The 18857-nt window shown below is 38.8% G+C and overlaps 1 protein-coding gene across 2 annotated transcripts in view; it reads right to left on the bottom strand.

Moving 5' to 3' along the window:
• Nucleotides 1-18857, bottom strand: part of eloal (elongin A, like) — a 33311-nt gene that overhangs the window by 13691 nt on the left and 763 nt on the right. For both annotated transcript variants that reach the window (XM_056260153.1, XM_056260154.1), the window contains exons 2-7: nucleotides 16920-16976; nucleotides 16712-16824; nucleotides 15925-16609; nucleotides 10718-10820; nucleotides 5662-5823; nucleotides 5491-5588 (exon numbers count right to left, since the gene is read on the bottom strand). In XM_056260153.1, coding sequence (XP_056116128.1) covers nucleotides 5491-5588; nucleotides 5662-5823; nucleotides 10718-10820; nucleotides 15925-16609; nucleotides 16712-16824; nucleotides 16920-16976 — 1218 coding nt within the window. The remainder of the gene's footprint in view (nucleotides 1-5490; nucleotides 5589-5661; nucleotides 5824-10717; nucleotides 10821-15924; nucleotides 16610-16711; nucleotides 16825-16919; nucleotides 16977-18857) is intronic.

Genomic DNA, 18857 nt, shown 5'->3' with positions numbered 1-18857 from the left:
TATCTCGCAATTCTGACTATCACACAATTCTGACTTTATATCACACAATTCTGACTTTACATTTTGCAATTGTGACTTTATATCACAATTCTGACTATCACACAATTCTGACTTTATATCTCGCAATTCTGACTTTACATCTCGCAATTGCGACTTTATATAACGCAATTCTGACTTTATATCACACAATTGCGACTTTATATCACACAATTGCGACTTTATATAACGCAATTCTGACTTTATATCACGCAATTGCGACTTTATATCACACAATTGCGACTTTATATAACGCAATTCTGACTTTATATCTCGCAATTCTGACTATCACACAATTCTGACTTTACATTTTGCAATTGTGACTTTATATCACAATTCTGACTATCACACAATTCTGACTTTACATCTCGCAATTGCGACTTTATATAACGCAATTCTGACTTTATATCACACAATTCTGACTTTATATCACACAATTGCGACTTTATATCACACAATTGCGACTTTATATCACACAATTGCGACTTTATATCACACAATTGCGACTTTATATCACACAATTGCGACTTTATATCACACAATTGCGACTTTATATAACGCAATTCTGACTTTATATCACGCAATTGCGACTTTATTTCACACAATTGCGACTTTATATAACGCAATTCTGACTTTATATCACGCAATTGCGACTTTATATCTCGCAATTCTGACTTTATATCACGCAATTGCGACTTTATATCACACAATTGCGACTTTATATCACGCAATTCTGACTTTATATCACACAATTGCGACTTTATATAACGCAATTCTGACTTTATATCACACAATTGCGACTATATCACGCATTTCTGACTTTATATCTCGCAATTCTGACTTTATATCACGCAATTCTGACTTTATATCTCGCAATTCTGACTTTACATCTCGCAATTCTGACTTTACATCTCGCAATTGTGACTTTATATCTCGCAATTGTGACTTTACATCTCGCAATTGTGACTTTATATCTCGCAATTGTGACTTTACATCACACAATTGCGACTTTATATCACGCAATTGCGACTTTATATCACGCAATTCTGACTTTATATCACACAATTCTGACTTTATATCTCGTAATTCTGACTTTATATCTCGCAATTGTGAGATAAAAAGTCGCAATTACCTTTTTTATTTTTCATTCTGTGGTGGAAACAAGCTTCCATAATAATCATCATAACAAATAAAGGCTTGAAATATCTCACTTTGCATGTAATGAGTCTATATAATATATTAGTTTCACTTTTTAAGTTGAATTACTGAAATAAATGAACTTTTGCACGATGTTCTAATTTTTTGAGTTTCACCTGTACATTCTAAAAAAAGTAGTAACATTTAAATAAATGTTAGATGAACGTCCAAATTAAATGTTTGAGAAAAAGCTTCCACAAACCATGTATCAATGTTTTTGTGCTCGTGTTTTGAGAACAGTATTAAACACCAGATAAATTATGTATGTTGCTGGAATCACATTTGTTCATAACTTTGAAAGAGCCTAACCAGAATGTTAGCTAAAGTGTTGAGTTTATGAGTTAGCTGGTTTATTAGCATGGTAGGATTAAAATAAAATTGGGTTTAAACTAAATTAAACCTTTGGAAACCCCATAACGACACTTAATTATCTGTATATTTCTCATGATCTTTTTGAACTAAAGGCTTACACTTATGCTTATAATTTGTTTTATAGGCAAATAATTGTGCCTACACATTTTTCTTACCAAAATGAAAAATGGGGGATGAATAAAAAAAAAAAAAAAAAAAAAAAGGTAAAGTATTTGAAAACTTTAATTTGGTGTTCACTAGATAAATAGCTCTATTTGGAAATAATCATTCTAGAACAGATTTGAGTAAATCTGCATAGAAAATAATAAATTAACAAGCATAGATAATACAATAAAACAAATTAAATAAACAGTGGTTTATGTATTTCAGAAATGGAGTAATCAAATGTACAATAACACGGCATAGACTTCACTGTATGAGTTTAATATACCGGTAATCTATGTTACAGCCACAGAAGTGACTTTGGTTGTTGGAGTAACACTGATGACAGGAATATTAGGCTGCTGTCACTTTAAGACTGAATGCACAGATCCAATATAATGATACACATCTAATTTCTTTCTCAATTGTTTGCATTGTTTGACACGATTGTTGACATGAAAATGTGTGTGAGTCGGTCTGTGTGTGTGTGTGACATCGCTCAGCTGCACATCACAGTATCGATGCTAAAGCGCTATCGTGCAGCCGTACTTGACACGCTCACGTTTATTTTTGAACATTTTAGGAGTAAAATGTACATCCGTGGGTTTACAACCATATGTGTTTACACTTGTCCAGTTTAATCATGAATGCGTCTCGGACCTCCTCCTGAAGTGTTTGAGCGATAAGGGTTTGTAAGAGTTTCAGAGCGCATTAACATTGGTCTTTCACGATCAGATAAAACACATGAAGAGACCAGGTGTAAACAGGCTCATAAACCATGCAAAATCCAGATTGAAATCCATGAAACCGATTTCCAGAAATGCGCTTTGAATAGGATTTTAAACCACATATGAATGTAACTCGATTTGTAATTTTGCTGTTCACACCTGCTAAATATGATTGGATTCCTATCAGATACTGTATATGCACAAAAAGTGGATTTGGACTGGCAGTCTGAACACAAAATATACAGTAGTCAACATCTGAAGCAGATCAAAACCTTTCATCAAAGTTTTACATCCATTATATATCCATTTTATTGTGAACAGCGTGATTTTTTGTTTTGTAAGATAAAACCAGAGATTGATTTGGTAAATATGGATGATGCTCAAAGATTAAGATGGCTGTTCACATATGAAACATAAATTATCCAACTATCTGGGAGAAGCCTAAGCCTAAAGCCTGGGAGAAGAGGAAAAAAGCTCTTTATCGAGATGATTTGTAGATGAGGATTTGTTTGTATATGCTGTGTGTGTGTGTACGTATTTATTTGTACTCATGTATTTCTACGAATGATTTGTATATGTGACCGGAAGATGTTTGTAAATTAAGTTTGTGGTGTCTTGTAATCCCATGTGGGATGGGCCAAATGTTTGGCATGACACACAAATAAAAAATTGAACTATACATGAATTTTGAACACCCGTTCTCGTCTCAGGACAACTTTGATTAACTTGATAATTGTGTGTGTGTGTGTGTGAGTGAGTGAGTGAGAGTATGTGTGTGTGTGTGTGTGTGAGAGTGAGAGTGAGTGAGAGTATGTGTGTGTGTGTGTGTGTGTGTGAGAGTGAGTGAGAGTATGTGTGTGTGTGAGAGTGAGTGAGAGTATGTGTGTGTGTGTGAGTGAGTGAGAGTATATGTGTGTGTGAGTGAGTGAGAGTATATGTGTGTGTGAGTGAGTGAGAGTATATGTGTGAGTGAGTGAGTGAGTGAGTGAGTGAGTGAGTGAGTGAGTGAGTGAGTGAGTGAGTGAGTGAGTGAGTGAGTGAGTGAGATATAACTTTTTTGATCCACTTCAAATGTTGACTACTGTATATAAATAAAACTAAAGTTACAAAAAAAAGTTGCACCCAAAAGCTCAGTGTACATTTATTTCTCATGATCTTTCCGAATTAAAGGCTTACACTTGTGCTAGCACTTTGTTTTGTAGACAAATGAACTGTGCTTACACACATTTTACATTACAAAATTAAAATATTAGACCCTTTAAATTTCTTGGTAATTATATGATTCAAACACTTTCATTGCTGTTATTTCATAGATTTGATGACATTACAGCAATCTCAAAGTGCTACAGAGCATATAGTAATATAATTCAAAATTAATAAGTCCTTCGATGGAGAAAATTAAATCTGCCTGGGAAGAGGAACTTGCAGTAGAAATTCCTATAGAAATGTGGAAACGCAAGACATTGTCTTATTCAGTTAAAAGTGCTTCATAGGCTTCAATATTCCAAGTGTAAACTGAACAGAATATTTCCAGAAGTGTCTCCATTATGTGACAAATGTTAAATTTCAGATGCCAGCCTGTCTCATTGCTATGTAATTTGTCCAAAATCACAAAGTTTCTGGAATAAGACTTTTTCAGACATAGGTCGTGAGACAGAGGGTTGATTGGTACCATTTTGAGGGATTAAACCGCATGGTGATTTTTGTGTAGGTATATGACTCTGTATTTGAAAAATGTGTGATAGCATTAGATTCAAGGTAGTTTTTGGTTACGGAGGACGATTTTCAAACATATGTCAAGAAAAAGGATAAATTAATTTATCTTTAAATAAATTTAAAATTTTATAATAAAAAAAATTTAAAAAAAATTTAATACATTTTTTTAAATTATAAAAGGATACATTTTTCTCTCTTGTAGTCACTGAACACCCTACCTTGAGGTAGGATGATATAAGTGTTGATTTCTAATGAAAGCTACCATGGATCGGATGCTATCACACATTTTCCAACACTAGAGATGTGTACCTTCATGAAAATCAAAAAGAAATTTAATCCCTCAAAATGGTACCGGTAGCCTAAATTTGGGGTGCCGTCTCATGGCCTAATACATAATAACCAGATCCTATATTAATTGTATTTGGAGTTTCTGAAGAGTTTGAGACTTACACTGGTACAACAACATTTTGTTTCATATGGTTTCATTTTTGCTAAAAAAACGTATTCTTTTGATTTGGAATAAAAAGGAAGTTCCAACGCTTAAACTATGGCTGACAGAGTTGACTAGTACACTACATTTAGAAAGAATTAGGTGTGCTCTAAAAAACAAGATTTTGTTATTTGAAAAAAATTTGGTCACCTTTTATTTCTTTTCTGCAAGCTAGTGATTAATGTTTACTATGCCTTCATCGCCTGCTTTTACCACTGGATAGCACTTGAGTTTGGGTGGGGTTGGATTTTATTTTGTATTGTTTTGTGTTATTTTGTTTGTATAAAAAAATAAAAAAGGTAGTTACAAATGATCTTCTGCTGAAATACCAAATAAAACCATTTAAACAAAATTAATAAATAAAGTATTTTTTAGTTTAATAGTTAAGTTTATATTTTAAACTTTTTTCAGTGGAAAGCTTTTTTAAAAAGATATGTTTTTAGGTTTTGTTTAAACACATCTGGAGTCTGTGGGGTCTTGTACAGAAGCGTATTGCATTCACTTCTGCATTCACAAAAATCTACTCTGTTTTTCTGAATTAACGAGTTAATTATCTCAGAATTATGAGAGACATTTTTCTTGAAAAATATTTTTTTCACTCTGTTTTTATGAATTAATGAGTTACTCATAATTTTGAGATAATTAACTCGTTAATTCAGAAAAACAGTAGATTTTTTTTCCTCAAGTGAATGCAATACGCTTCCGTAGACTTGCCTACCATTAAAATTCTAATGAATAAAAATGAAATAAAAGCGTTGGCGCACACACACAGTTTTCCCAGCATCCTCCTCACTATGAAAGACTTCTTACTGGATTGAACTCCTCGATGCGCAGAAGTTGCTCCGGCTTGCACCGCTCCAGCACCGGCTCCAGGATCTCAAACGGCACTCCTCCGATTTCATAGAGCGCTGCGAAACACACACCGGCTTTACAAGCAAGCTCGCCTCCCCGTGCAGGAGTAACGTCAGGATGGTACCGTACCGTCGATGTTGTTCTGCAGCGCTCGGATACACTGCTGGTACAGCGTCATCATCGACGGCAGAAACATCATCTTGCTGCCGGAATACACTTGCATCTTATTCTTCAGCCGCTGGCCGATGAAGAGCGGAGCCTCTTCACACACTTCACTCGGCTTTCTGTCAGCTGGATGCAGTGTATAAGGGACAAACACACACACACACACACACACACAATGTGGGGACATCCAGGTATTAGGGGTGTAACCAGGGCTTGACATTAACGTGTTTGCTCACCAGCCACTGTGGCTAGTGGGTTTCCAGCCAATCGGCATTTTATATAGCAGCCAATAGCATCTCATAATTTGGCAATATAATTTTAATATATTAGGCTACTGTCACTTTAAGACCTGACGCACAGCCAATACTGTTTTATATAGCCAATATACTTTATGTGCATGCACTTTGGGTGTGAGCATAAACTCTGCGGGAATGAGTAAAATTGTGCTCAATACGCGCAATCCCTCGCCAGAATCAAGCCCTGAACCACCAACAATATTCATCCGGAGCAAATGAAACGAGTGAGTAAAGGGTTGGTGTGTCGACTCGCTGTCGGAGAGATTAGAAAGCGAGAACACACAGCTGGTGTCTTTGAAATATCTGAAACTCTTCCGCAGAATAGATACAGTCTCAATATGTATCGAAAAATCAATATTACTGCCAACACTAGATTGCACTTGGTTTATTATTTTAGATGCCTTTTTAAAAGACTACAATTGAATTGAAAGATGTATATTATATAAAATTCAACCCACCAAAGTGGCTAGACAGCAGTGACTGCGTTACACGCCAACGCTGAAATACACACGCATTTGGCGGTTTGGCGGGTGTAACGGTTCACAAAATTCACGGTTCGGTTCGATACAGTGGTGTCACGGTTCGGTATGTGTTCGATACAGCAAAAACAAAGAAATGCCAGAGAAATTTCCTTGATTTTAAAATGTATTTATTTATTAAAACTAATATCAAAAAGTGATTTTTTATTTTATTAAAGGAGTCATAATGTAGTATTAACTTTGATACCCACGCTCTATTATAGTCATTTCATGCCCTTCTAAAAAAGAAAAATTGGAAAAAAATAAACACAGAGCTCGTTTGACCCTTATTTCTGAATGCATTATTGTCTCGCGAGATCTGATGCGAGGTTTTGGCTGTCGTGGACGGTCATTTTAATAATGCAAATGAGGGGCGCGTTGATTGGTGGCAGGAAGGAGGGGGCTTGACACCGCAGGTAACTTCAGCATATCATTCCAAAAAGAGATCATGGCGCAAGTTGTTAATGAACCCGACCCGGCCGCGACCTACGGGATTCAACCGTATATGTTTGAGCCAGACTCTGAACCAGAGCTGGAAACGGAAGAGGAACAACAGTCAATTGAAGGACGTCTACATCAACATGTCTCTGAATGGTAAAGACAATTTTTTTGACTGAGACATACATTAACATCAGTAACGAGCTAAAACGTTTTTTTGCTATTTTCTCCCACATAAGTTTAGCTTTAATTTAATGTAGATTACATTAACGGAGATGTAGTCTACTTTATTTTCAGCTTACAGTGGTTATAGAGATTAACGTTTGCTATAATGTGTTGTTTTTGCCTTTTTTGACGTTGTGGTTTTTAAGATATTTCATAAATTTCATCTGCAGACATGTAACGTTATGTTTTTCTTTATGTTTATTAACTCTTGACTGTTTTTTAAATGTATCTATCCTTATCTATTATATAAAAAAAATCAATACAATGATATGTTGTCATTGTTATATTATATACGATTATATTAAATAATAGCTGTATCATTTTCTAGTCTGTTTATCACTGAGGGAAAACTTCATAATTGCCAACTTCGCCTGATATTGCCCTAAATTTGTAAAAGATTCTTTTGTGAAATGTTTAGCGCAGACACCTAACGTTGAGCAAGTTGAGATGGTTGTTGGAACAGCGTCATTAAAAATACATTTCATCCACTTGTCCCTTGTAGTTTGGTCAGTTTTGGGTAAAGAAAAAACATTAGAATGTGGATTATGACAGTCAACCACAGAGCAACTCACGTGTGCACTACGTTCTTGCATCTTTCTTGACTGAATAATATGATGGGGAGAGGGGCAGGGCGGGCCTCCCCTGCGGTGTCCATATATGGTATATCCGGCCCCGTCTTGACGTCAAGTCGGGGGAGAAATTGAAATCTCGTATTTGAGTGCGCGTGCACGTTGGCTAGTTTAAGAACCCTGGGGTAAACAAACGCTTCACTTTTGAATATCGGCATCCCGGCCAATGTATAATCGTTAGTCAATCATAACATACATTGATTCTCATGGAAAAGTGAAAATTGCACATTATGACTCCTTTAATAACTAACATCATAAAGAATCTTTTTTATATTTGAACAATTTCCCTGACTTCTTAGCAGCATATAAAACAAAAACAGCTCCTTATAAAAAAAAATGAAATGTAATATTGTAGTAGTTATAGGCTAAACAAAGGTTATTTTATTTCAGGTTTATTTTAAGTTTGCAAGGCTCCAGATTAACATTTGAGGGCAGCAATTTTATTCATAATGTCGAAATAATAACAGAGAAATGTGAATGCTTCTCACTAGATCTCGCAGCGATGTTATTACTTCTGTGGCGAGCACGAATGCTTTCTTCACTGGATCTCTCAGCGCTGTGTAGTGACAGTGTCGCTTGATCAAGATCGGCTCGCGCTGCACTGACATCGGTCCAAACTCTTAACGGTCCGTTAAAAGGAACACTCCACCGGTTTTTCATATTAAACTATGTTATTCCCTTAAAGGGGTGCTATAATGCCCTTTTCACAAGATGTAAAATAAGTCTCTGATGTCCCCAGAGTGTGTATGTGAAGTTTTAGCTAAAAATACCCCACAGATATTTTTATATCGCATGTTAAAATTGTCACTTTTTGAGGGTGAGCAAAAACGCACCGTTTTGTGTCTGGCCCTTTAAATGCAAATGAGCTGCTGCTCCCGGCACAGTGGGCGGAGCTTCAAGAGTGTGTGTTAGCAGCTCCGATTACCTCACGCAGACACACGCTAAAACTGTTCTGCCTTTTATGTTTAAACCGGAGTCAGACAAAGATAGACTAAGAGATGTGACAACATGTAGAGCAACAGGACATCTCTGAATGGTTAGTTGATGAATTTATGTTGCTGATGTGGAGTTAGCTATCCTCAATTAGCATATTCTGTCAGGATAATCTATAAATCACTTGTATAGGAACTGTTGTGAGATGCACACAGAGTGACTTTCTATTGCATGTGAAAAGACGGATGCTACAGTTTGAGCTTGAACTCATAAATGTGCTCTTCTACAACAGCTCTTCCTCTTCTCAACATGGACTGCGTGTTCAGGGGGCGGGGTTTATGTAAATTTTAGGGTTAGTGATGTCACTAACCCAGGAGGAAGCTCGTGTAGTTCCTACCAGCCGTTTGTTGTAGTCCTTAAAGTCCCACTCCGATCATATTTTGAGCTATTTTTAAACATTCCCAGTGGTCTTTAAATTATGATTATGGCATTTTTTGCCAAAATGACAAAACCTGTGCCGTTTTCTGGGACTTCGCTTCAGCAGAGCGGCAGTAGCTCATTAGCAATTCGCCTCTGCGTTGTGGGCGGAGCCGTTGGCACGGAGACGCCCCTCCCCCTGCCCGTTGCTGAGAGCTCTGTCTCTCCCGCTAGCTTACACCCCCAATACCGGTGGGGCAACAGTATTATATACACGTTAATTATTATTATCCGAAGTTAATCAAAGTTATCACCGATCACCGATCATTATTTCACTCCAAGACGTCGCGTGTGGAGACGCCCAGTGGAGTTACTACGTCACAACTCCAGTCTATTTTAGCCGGCATTTTAGCGTCTGCTACTGATTCACAGCCATTTGAATGTAGAAATACTCAGAAATACAACTTTGAGCTGATTTTTCTCAAGATATGTCCTCTAACATCAGAAAAATGCCACAAGAACATGTTAACACCTAGAAAAACATTATTTTCATCGGAGTGGGTCTTTAAACGATTTTTTTAAAAGCAAATATCTCCCTTTGCTCTGAACTTTGAGAGTCGTAACTTTGCAGATGTTGTTTACGCTCAAACAGCAACATTACACACTAACTACAGTTAGAAAAGTTAAATCATAATCAACCACTCCTTTAACTAGTAGTTACACGAACAAGTATGGAGCACTTCGACTCTGCGCAGTAATATCATCACTCCTGATGATGAGAGGATTTTTCTATTCCGCCATATAGTTATACATTTTAACCGCTTAGAAAAGCGCCACGTTTTATTTTGTGTCACCATACTCGGTCGTGTAACTACTCGTGTAATTATGTAAACGTGGAGGTGTTTGGTCGCTTCTAACTTCATCTCTGTTTGGATCCTAATGAATGAACTGGGCTAAGCTAAGTATCAAAGTTTCTCCGTGCGCCAGAGCGATCGAGGTATGAGGTATGACGAGAGAGGTATGCATCAACTTGTCTTAGTTAAGGGAATAACATAGTTTAATATGAAATAACAGTGGAGTGTTCCTTTAAAGGGATACTCCACCGTTTTATTTTGTGTCACCATTCTTGGTCAAGTTATACAAGGGAAAACGTGGAGGTGTTTGGTCGCTTCTCTGGTTGGATCCTAATGAATGAACTGGGCTAAGCTAAGTGCTATCAAAGTGTCGCCGCACGCACTGAGACGAGAGAGGTATGCATCAACTCGTCTCAGTTAAGGGAATAACAGTTTAATATGAAAGAACGGTGGAGTGTTCCTTTATGCACAAATGAGTTGCGCAGTTTCGTTCCGCTTTCATCACGTTTGCCATTTGATGTTGGGCAACGCCAGCGCCAATGCTAACAAAATATTGGTCGGCAGGAAAAATGGTCCAACGAATCGTTCGGTTTGAAATGCGTACCGAACCGAAAGCCTCGTACCGAACGGTTCAATACGAATACGTGTACCGTTACACCCCTACCAGGTATAGAGCGAAACCGCAGTGTAGATGCAAAGCTTTGACCCACCTTTCTTTTCACTGAAGTACTGATACTGAGAAACATCCTCACACTCGGGAAAACTCGCCGGCAAAGGAACGTTTAACAAGTCCATCACTGACCGCTCAGGAGCCTGGAGTCAAAGGGAGAGTTCACGCAAATAACTCATTTAAACCTGTATGTGGGATATAAAGCTCTAATATGACAAAGCTGTTGATCTCAAATATAGGCCCTGTTCCACAGACAGGGTTTAGATTAAGCCAGGGTTAGCTCAATTAGGACATTTAAGTAGCTTTTATAAACGTGCCTTAGAAAAACACATTACAGGTGATGTGATGTGTCTTCCTACATGCTTGTTTAAGAAATGAAAAGCTACACACTCCATTAATGAGGGTTAGAATAACTGTTGCCAAACATATAACATGATAGAAACATAATATTCACTGCAATAATGATCCAATAATTGACTCTTCAGCATTTTACTATCGAAATCCAAACTTTGGATGGCCGGGCAGCGAGTCATGAGATCATGTATGCATTATAAGGTGCATTTCAAGGCATAATTATTGCATTAAAAATACTTAAATGCATATATATATATATATATTAGGGCTGTCAAATGATTAATCGTGATTAATCACATCCAAAATAAAAGTTTTTTTTACATGATATATGTGGGTGCACTGTGTATAATTATTTTATATATATATATATATATATATATATATATATATATATATATATATATATATATATATATATATATATATATATATATATATATATATATAAATACACACACATGTTTGTATATATTTAAGAAATATTTTCATGTATATACTGTATATAGATTTATATATAATTTATATTATAAATAAATATTTTATATATAAATATTTTTTTCTTAAATATACATGCATGTGTGTGTATTTATATATATATATATACAAAATAATTATACACAGTGCACCCACATATATCATGTAAAAAAAACTTTTATTTTGGATGTGATTAATCACGATTAATCATTTGACAGCCCTAATATATATATATATATATATATATGTATATTACACACACACACACACAGGTGAAACTCGAAAAATTAGAATATAGTGCAAAAGTTCATTTCAGTAATTCAACTTAAAAGGTGAAACTAATATATTATATAGACTCATATGCAAAGTGAGATTTTCAAGCCTTTATTTGTTATAATTTTGATGATTATGGCTTACAGCTTATGAAAACCTTTTCACAATATTCTAATTTTGAATTTGGGGTTTTCATAAGCTGTAAGCTATAATCATCACAATTATAACAAATTCTGATAGAGGCTTATAAGGTCAGGTCAGGTTATACCTGCCAATGGTAACCATGTAACCCGGTGCCACCTGCCTCATGCAGAGAAGGAAAACTCTGTCAAAAACCTCCGCTGCCTTGCGGCTATATCTCTTCCTAAGAAAGGCTTCAGGAGTAAACCTTGAGGAAAAATCTGGAGCTGGAGTCCCATAGGCAGCGTGTGGTTGAACGCAATCTCACTCTGGCAACTTCTGCGACGGCGCTGGTCCCAAACTGTAGCGGTACTGCCGCTCCGTTGGATCAATCATTGCCGTGGAGAAGGGGGGACCCGCTACTTGGGCAACAGCTGGTCTTCCATATTACCTTGCCCTGGCTTGCGCCCTGGAGAAGACACTCCAGCTTCAATCACAGCGTCGAAACACGGGAAGCAGCAGTCTACCGGTTATAAGCTACAGTGCTCGTTTGGCGTAGAGTGTGGCGCCAGGGGTTGCTTCCGACGGTGGGAGAGATCTTTGTATCTCATTGGACAGCTACCGCCCGCCTCAAGCTGGGCAGTCCCCAGCCAGTAAGGTGCTGTCCCGCCACGGTCTGCCTTCCTCATTGGGTGCATGGGAATAAGGAAATCCGACAAGCAGACCGAAATTTCTGCACCAAGCAATTACAAAAGAAAAAAATAGAGACCAGTCCTTAATCTGGGATGTTGGAATGTTTGCACCATGACAACTGGACTTGATGACCTCTTGAACATCAGTGACGTAAGAAAGACAGCGATCATTAACAACGAGCTACTGAGACTGAAGGTAGATATAGCCGCTCTGCAAGAAACACGTCTGGCTGAATCAGGATCTTTGAAGGAAAAGGATTGCACCTTCTTATGGCAAGGAAAGAGCGCCGAGGAACGCAGAGAGCACGGAGTAGGGTTTGCAGTGAGGAACCACTTGCTGGAGATGGTTGAACCAACTGACAAGGTGTCAGAACGCATGCTGACTCTTCGCCTCCATACATCTGAGGGACCAGTTACACTCATTAGCGCCTATGCCCCAACCTGGACTTCCACACCCGAGTCAAAAGACGAGTTCTACACCAACCTAAATGACGCCATCAAGAATACCTACAGCAGCGAACACCTCGTCCTCCCTGGCGACTTCAACGCCAGAGTAGGTGCAGACCATAATTCTTGGCCTTCCTGCTTGGGTTCCTTTGGAGACTGGCAAGATTAACGAGAACGGGCAGCGCCTGTTGGAGCTTTGCTCTTATCATGGTCCTCTTGTCTGCAGGCTACCCATGCAACACCGCATCCGCATCATGGAACCTCCTGTGTGAGGCAATTCAGAAATCAGCTCTTGCTACCTATGGGAGAAAGACCTTCAAGAACTGCGACTGGTTTGATGCCAAGTCTGCGGAGTTGACCCCTGTTATTGAAGCAAAGCGTGCTGCCCTTGCTGAATATAAGCGCTCACCAGGTGGGAAAAACCTTCAAGCACTTAGATCAGCCAGGAGCAAAGTACAGCAGACAGCAAGAAGATGCGCCAACGAGTACTGGCAGGAGCTCAGTCACGTCATTCAGAAGGCAGCAGCAACAGGTAACATCAGGGGCATGTACGAGGGCATCAAGAAAGCTCTCGGACCAACTCAGAGCAAAACTGTATCCCTGAAAACCAGCTGCGGAAAGGTGATCACCGACAAAACCAAGCAGATGGAGAGATGGGTGGAATACCATTCAGAGCTCTACTCCAGAGAGAACATTGTTGTCACCTCAGCACTAGACGCCATCAATCCTCTGCCCACCATGGAGGAGTTAGATGCTGAACCAACACTGGCAGAACTCAGCAAGGCCATCAACAGCTTAGTCTGCGGCAAAGCCCCTGGGAATGATGGCATCCCCCCAGACCTGATCAGGCACTGAAAGACCACCCTTTTGCAGCCTCTATTTAACATCCTTTGTCAGTGTTGGAGTGAAGGTGGTGTTCCACAAGACATGAGACACCAAAATCGTCACCCTTTACAAAAACAAAAGGCGCTAGGAGTGACTGCAACTACAGAGGCATCTCCCTCTTGTGCATTGTAGGCAAACTGTATGCTAGAGTGCTGTAAGTGCGACTTCAACAGCTGGCAGAATGCGTCTACCCCGAGTCGCAATGTGACTTTCGAGCAGATCGTTCTACAGCGGACATGATCTTCTCCCTTCGCCAACTACAGGAGAAGTGTAGGGAACAGCAGAAGCCCCTTGACGTCTAGCCGGGATGGGCTCTTCAACATCCTCCTGAAGATTGGATGCCCCCCGAAGCTTCATAGCATGATCAGATCTTTTCACGACGGTATGAAGGCAACCATCCAGTACGACGGCAGCATGTCTGAACCATTTGACATCAAAAGTCCTTGCCCCAACCCTCTTCGAAATCCTCTTCTCCCTTCTCCTTAAACATGCTTTTGTTAATTCAACTGAAGGGGTGTACATGCACACAAGATCAGACGGCAGACTCTACAACATCGCAAGACTCAAGAGCAAAAACCAAGGTGCGTGAGATCATCATTAGAGACATGCTCTTTGCCGATGACGCAGCAGTCAGCTCTCACACTGAACAAGATCTACAGTGTCTGATGGACAGATTCTCCAGGGCCTGTAAAGAATTCGGTTTATCCATCAACCTGAAGACGACGAACGTGCTGGGCCAAGATGTGGACACACCACCTATCATTACCATCGACAATTACGAACTTGAAGTGGTCCACCTACCTGGGTTCCACCATCAGCGACAACTTGTCCTTAGATGCCGAAATCAACAAACGCATCGGCAATGCTACAACAACTCTAGAACGACTGACCACTCGCGTCTGGGAAAACCCCAAGCTGACCACCCAAACCAAGATGGCAGTGTACAAAGCCTGCATAGTCAGCACCCTCCTGTACGGGAGTGAATCCTGGACAACATATGCCAAGCAAGAGCAAAAGCTGAACAGCTACCACATGCGATCTCTTCGCCGCATCCTTGGTATCAGCTGGAACGACAAAAAGTGCCCAACACCCAGGTGCTTGCCCGTGCCGGCCTCCCCACCATGTACACGCTGCTCAGACAACGCAGCCTGCGCTGGCTTGGCCACATGCGCCGTATGGAAGGAGGGCGGATCCCTAAGGACATCCTCTATGGTGAACTCGCATACAGCAAAAGACCCAAAGGTCGCCCCCAGTTGAGATGCAAAGATGTCTGCGAGACATGAAAGCCCTGGACATCAATACAGATATCTGGGAGGACATTGCAGCTAACCGCAGCAGCTGGCGCTGTATGCTCAAGAAACAGCTAAATACAGGTGAGAAGATCTTGAAGCTAGCAGAGGAGAGGAGAACTAGTCGGAAGACACGCGCACGAGGACATCCACCCAGCAGAGACTGTCACTCCCGCATTGGACTCACCAGCCACCGACGATGCGATTTTAGTCGCAACACTACGAACTCTTAGGGCGCAATACCCATGGTCGACAAACGACCGAAGGAGGCCAACTACTACTACTATAACAAATAAAGGCTTGAAATATCTCACTTTGCATGTAATGAGTCTATATAATATATTAGTTTCACCTTTTAAGTTGATTTACTGAACATTTGCACGACATTCATATATATATATACAGTAGTCAACATTTGAAGTGGATCAAAACCTTTCATCAAAGTTATACGTGAATTTTAAACATTGCGCGTTTCGTGTTAGGACAACTTTGATGAACTTTTTTGATCCACTTCAAATGTTGACTACTGTATATATATATATATATATATATATATATATATATATATATATATATATATATATATATATATATATATATATATATATATATATATATATATATATATATATATATATATGACTTGAAGTAAAGTGTTTGGGAGAACTATACTTTTAAAGAACAAAACAAAAGGCCAGTTTTGTTTGTCGTACCGCTTTGATTGGCTGTTCCCCCGCAGTCGTGCTGGCCTTCAGAGACGCACGGGACTGGTCTGAGTGTGCAGGCTTGAGTCTCTCGGTGTGTGTAGGCTTGAGTCTCTCTGAGTGTGCAGGCTTGAGTCTCTCGGTGTGTGTAGGCTTGAGTCTCTTCCTCGGGCTCTTGGCGGCGCTGAAGGCTCTCCTGCGTTTGCTGGTCTGCAGGTCGTAGCTCAGGTACGCTTCGAACGACATGGAGGGCGTCTCAAGGCCTTCGCCCGTGGGTTTCTCGCCCTCCCTCGAGGCGGATCTGTCTTTGGCCTTCTCGCGCTTCTCCTTCTTGTGCTCTCCACTCTTCTCTCTCTGCGTTTGAAATGCTTTCAAAGGTTTTTCCAGTTTTGTGTCCTGCTGTTTCTTTGCTATGCCAGAAAGCTTCTTTGTCTTCTCCTTGCCGTGGCCCGAGTCCTGATTCACACTCGAATCTTGGCGGATCTCATCCTTCTTTTCACCATTCACGTAGAGTTTGGATTTACTGGGCTTAATATTGTCTTTTTTGTCAACATTATGTGATATTTTCTTCTCTGCACTGGAATTCTCCATCTTTGGTCTTTTTCTAGAGTTGGTGCTCTCTGAAAGACGGCTGTTTTCCTGAACTTCTCCACCGAACGGCTCATTTTGGCTTTCATCAGGCTTTCCTCTCGAACTGCAATACAAAACCAAAACAAGAGAAAAGACTAAGAGTGCAACATGCTAACGGGAAAAAGTCACTTAAATAAAAAAGGGGTCGATTACAGATTTTTAAGACCTTAAAGAGTCTTTTGGAACAAGCGTTTTCCAGCGATTCACCAATACTTTCGCCAGCTTTCCCGCATCATCGTGCTTCCGGAAGGAGTTGACGACTTTTCCAATTCCAGTTTCCTGAAGTATAAGAATTGAAGGTGCAGACAAGATCAGACACAGCTAAAAAAAAAAAAAAAAAGATATTTAATAATAAAAATACATTAACCACTTACAGAGAGGATTTCAAGAGTAATGTCCAATGCTTCAAGTTTCTTCAAGATTTTCAGCAGCTGAAATGATAGAAATAGGTCAATTAAACAAAGCAAGACAAAGAATTAGCTGATTTTGGGCAAAACTTTGCCTATTTTTCAATTCATGAGCTGGAATTTCAATTCCAACAAGCTGGTGAATTAGACTTCAGATAATGGAGGAGAAGAACTGATTCAATCAATTTAATGTTGGTGTGGTAGCAGTTGTTTCAACAGAATTGGCCAGAACGAAACTTCTTGGTAGTTCTGGTTAGGATTACCAGCTTGCAAAACTATCTATGTTGTTTGGCTCCATTTTTGTAAACCAAGTAAATCAGAGCATTCTGGGAAATTAAGTGTTCCTCCACCTTGGTCCGTAAAATTAAAGTTAAAGACATGTAAATTAAATGGCGTTTCATACATTATGGTATACTCCATGCTGTGAATATGATAACCTGTTTGTCAATGTTTATGTACACTAGTGTTTAAATGTTTGAGATCGGACTGATTTTTTAAAAGGTTTTTGAAAGAAGTCTTTTCTGCGCACCAAAGCTGCATTTACTTGATCAAAAAATACAATTAAAACTGTGAAATATTATAACAGTTTAAAATAATTGTTTTCTATGTGAATATATAGTAAAGTGTAATTTATTCCTGTGATCAAAGCTGAATTGTCAGCATCATTACTCCTTTATCCATTACTACGGTCTTCAGTGTCCCATGATCCTTCAGAAATCACTCTAATATGATGATCAGATGCTTAAGAAACATTTATCATTATCATCAACAGCATTTATCTGAAATACAATCTTTTGGAAAATTATAAATGTCTTTACTGTCACTTTAATGCATCATTGCTCAATAAAAGTATTAATTTCTTTCAAATAAACAAATCTTATTGACCCCCAATTAGTGTATAACGTTACAGAAGCTTTCAATTTACAACAAAAAAAAATGCAGTTCTTTTCAACATTTTATTCATCAAAAAAAAAAAAAAAAAAAATGTTTCTTGATCATTAAGTCATCAATTTAAGAGTGATTTCTGAAGGATCATGTGACACTGAAGACTGGAGTAATGATGCTGGCAATTTAGCTTTGATCACAGGAATAAATTACACTTTACTATTATTCACATAGAAAACAGTTACTTTAAGTAGTAATATCACAATATTACGGTTTTTATTGTATTTTTGATCAAATAGATACAGCCATGGTGAGCAGAAAAGACTTTTTTCAAATATATATATAAAAAAAATCTTACTGATGTACAACTTTTAAAAGGTAGCATACATACATAAACATGATTTCTGAAGGATCATGTGACTCTGAAGAGGTCATAAATGATGTTACTGTATCAATCAAACAGAAATTAGACAGTCTAAACATGGTAAAAGAAGTCCCACCCATTTCCACATGGCCGTCTGATAACCTGAATGTGCTGAGCGAGTGCTTTCTGGTCAGGCAAAGCTATGTATGGAGAAACCTCAGCCAAGGCACTATAAATGGGCCATGCAATAACAGCTATAACACACACACAATATTCACATCATGGCTGTGAAACATGCGCATGTGCAACTGAAGGCTCGATGAACTGTGCAATCACATTAAACAAAAACTAGTCTCGTTTTACATATTAAACAAGTACTTTAATGATGCACTATAAAAGTCACCAAAATGTTGCATGGCAAGTTGTTTAAACAGAATAAGCAGCCGCACATTGGCCAAACTGACAGACAGTGACCATGAGAGACAACTGCAGGATTATTATTAGAAACACCCTCACACACACACACACACACACACACACACACCTCCCTCTCTCAGCAGCTGCTGTCATCCCCCTTTCTTCCATTCACAGGTCACCTTTACTGTTTATTTCACTCCATTTCTGTGCAAATACAGTAGTCAACATTTGAAGTGGAT

The sequence above is a fragment of the Rhinichthys klamathensis genome, unplaced genomic scaffold (genome assembly GCF_029890125.1).
Source record: "Rhinichthys klamathensis goyatoka isolate OS25496 unplaced genomic scaffold, OSU_Roscu_1.1 h1tg000174l_1, whole genome shotgun sequence".
In the NCBI taxonomy this organism is placed as follows: domain Eukaryota; kingdom Metazoa; phylum Chordata; class Actinopteri; order Cypriniformes; family Leuciscidae; genus Rhinichthys; species Rhinichthys klamathensis.
The sequence above is the reverse complement of the archived record's forward strand: the minus strand, read 5'-3'. Positions and strand labels throughout refer to the sequence as shown.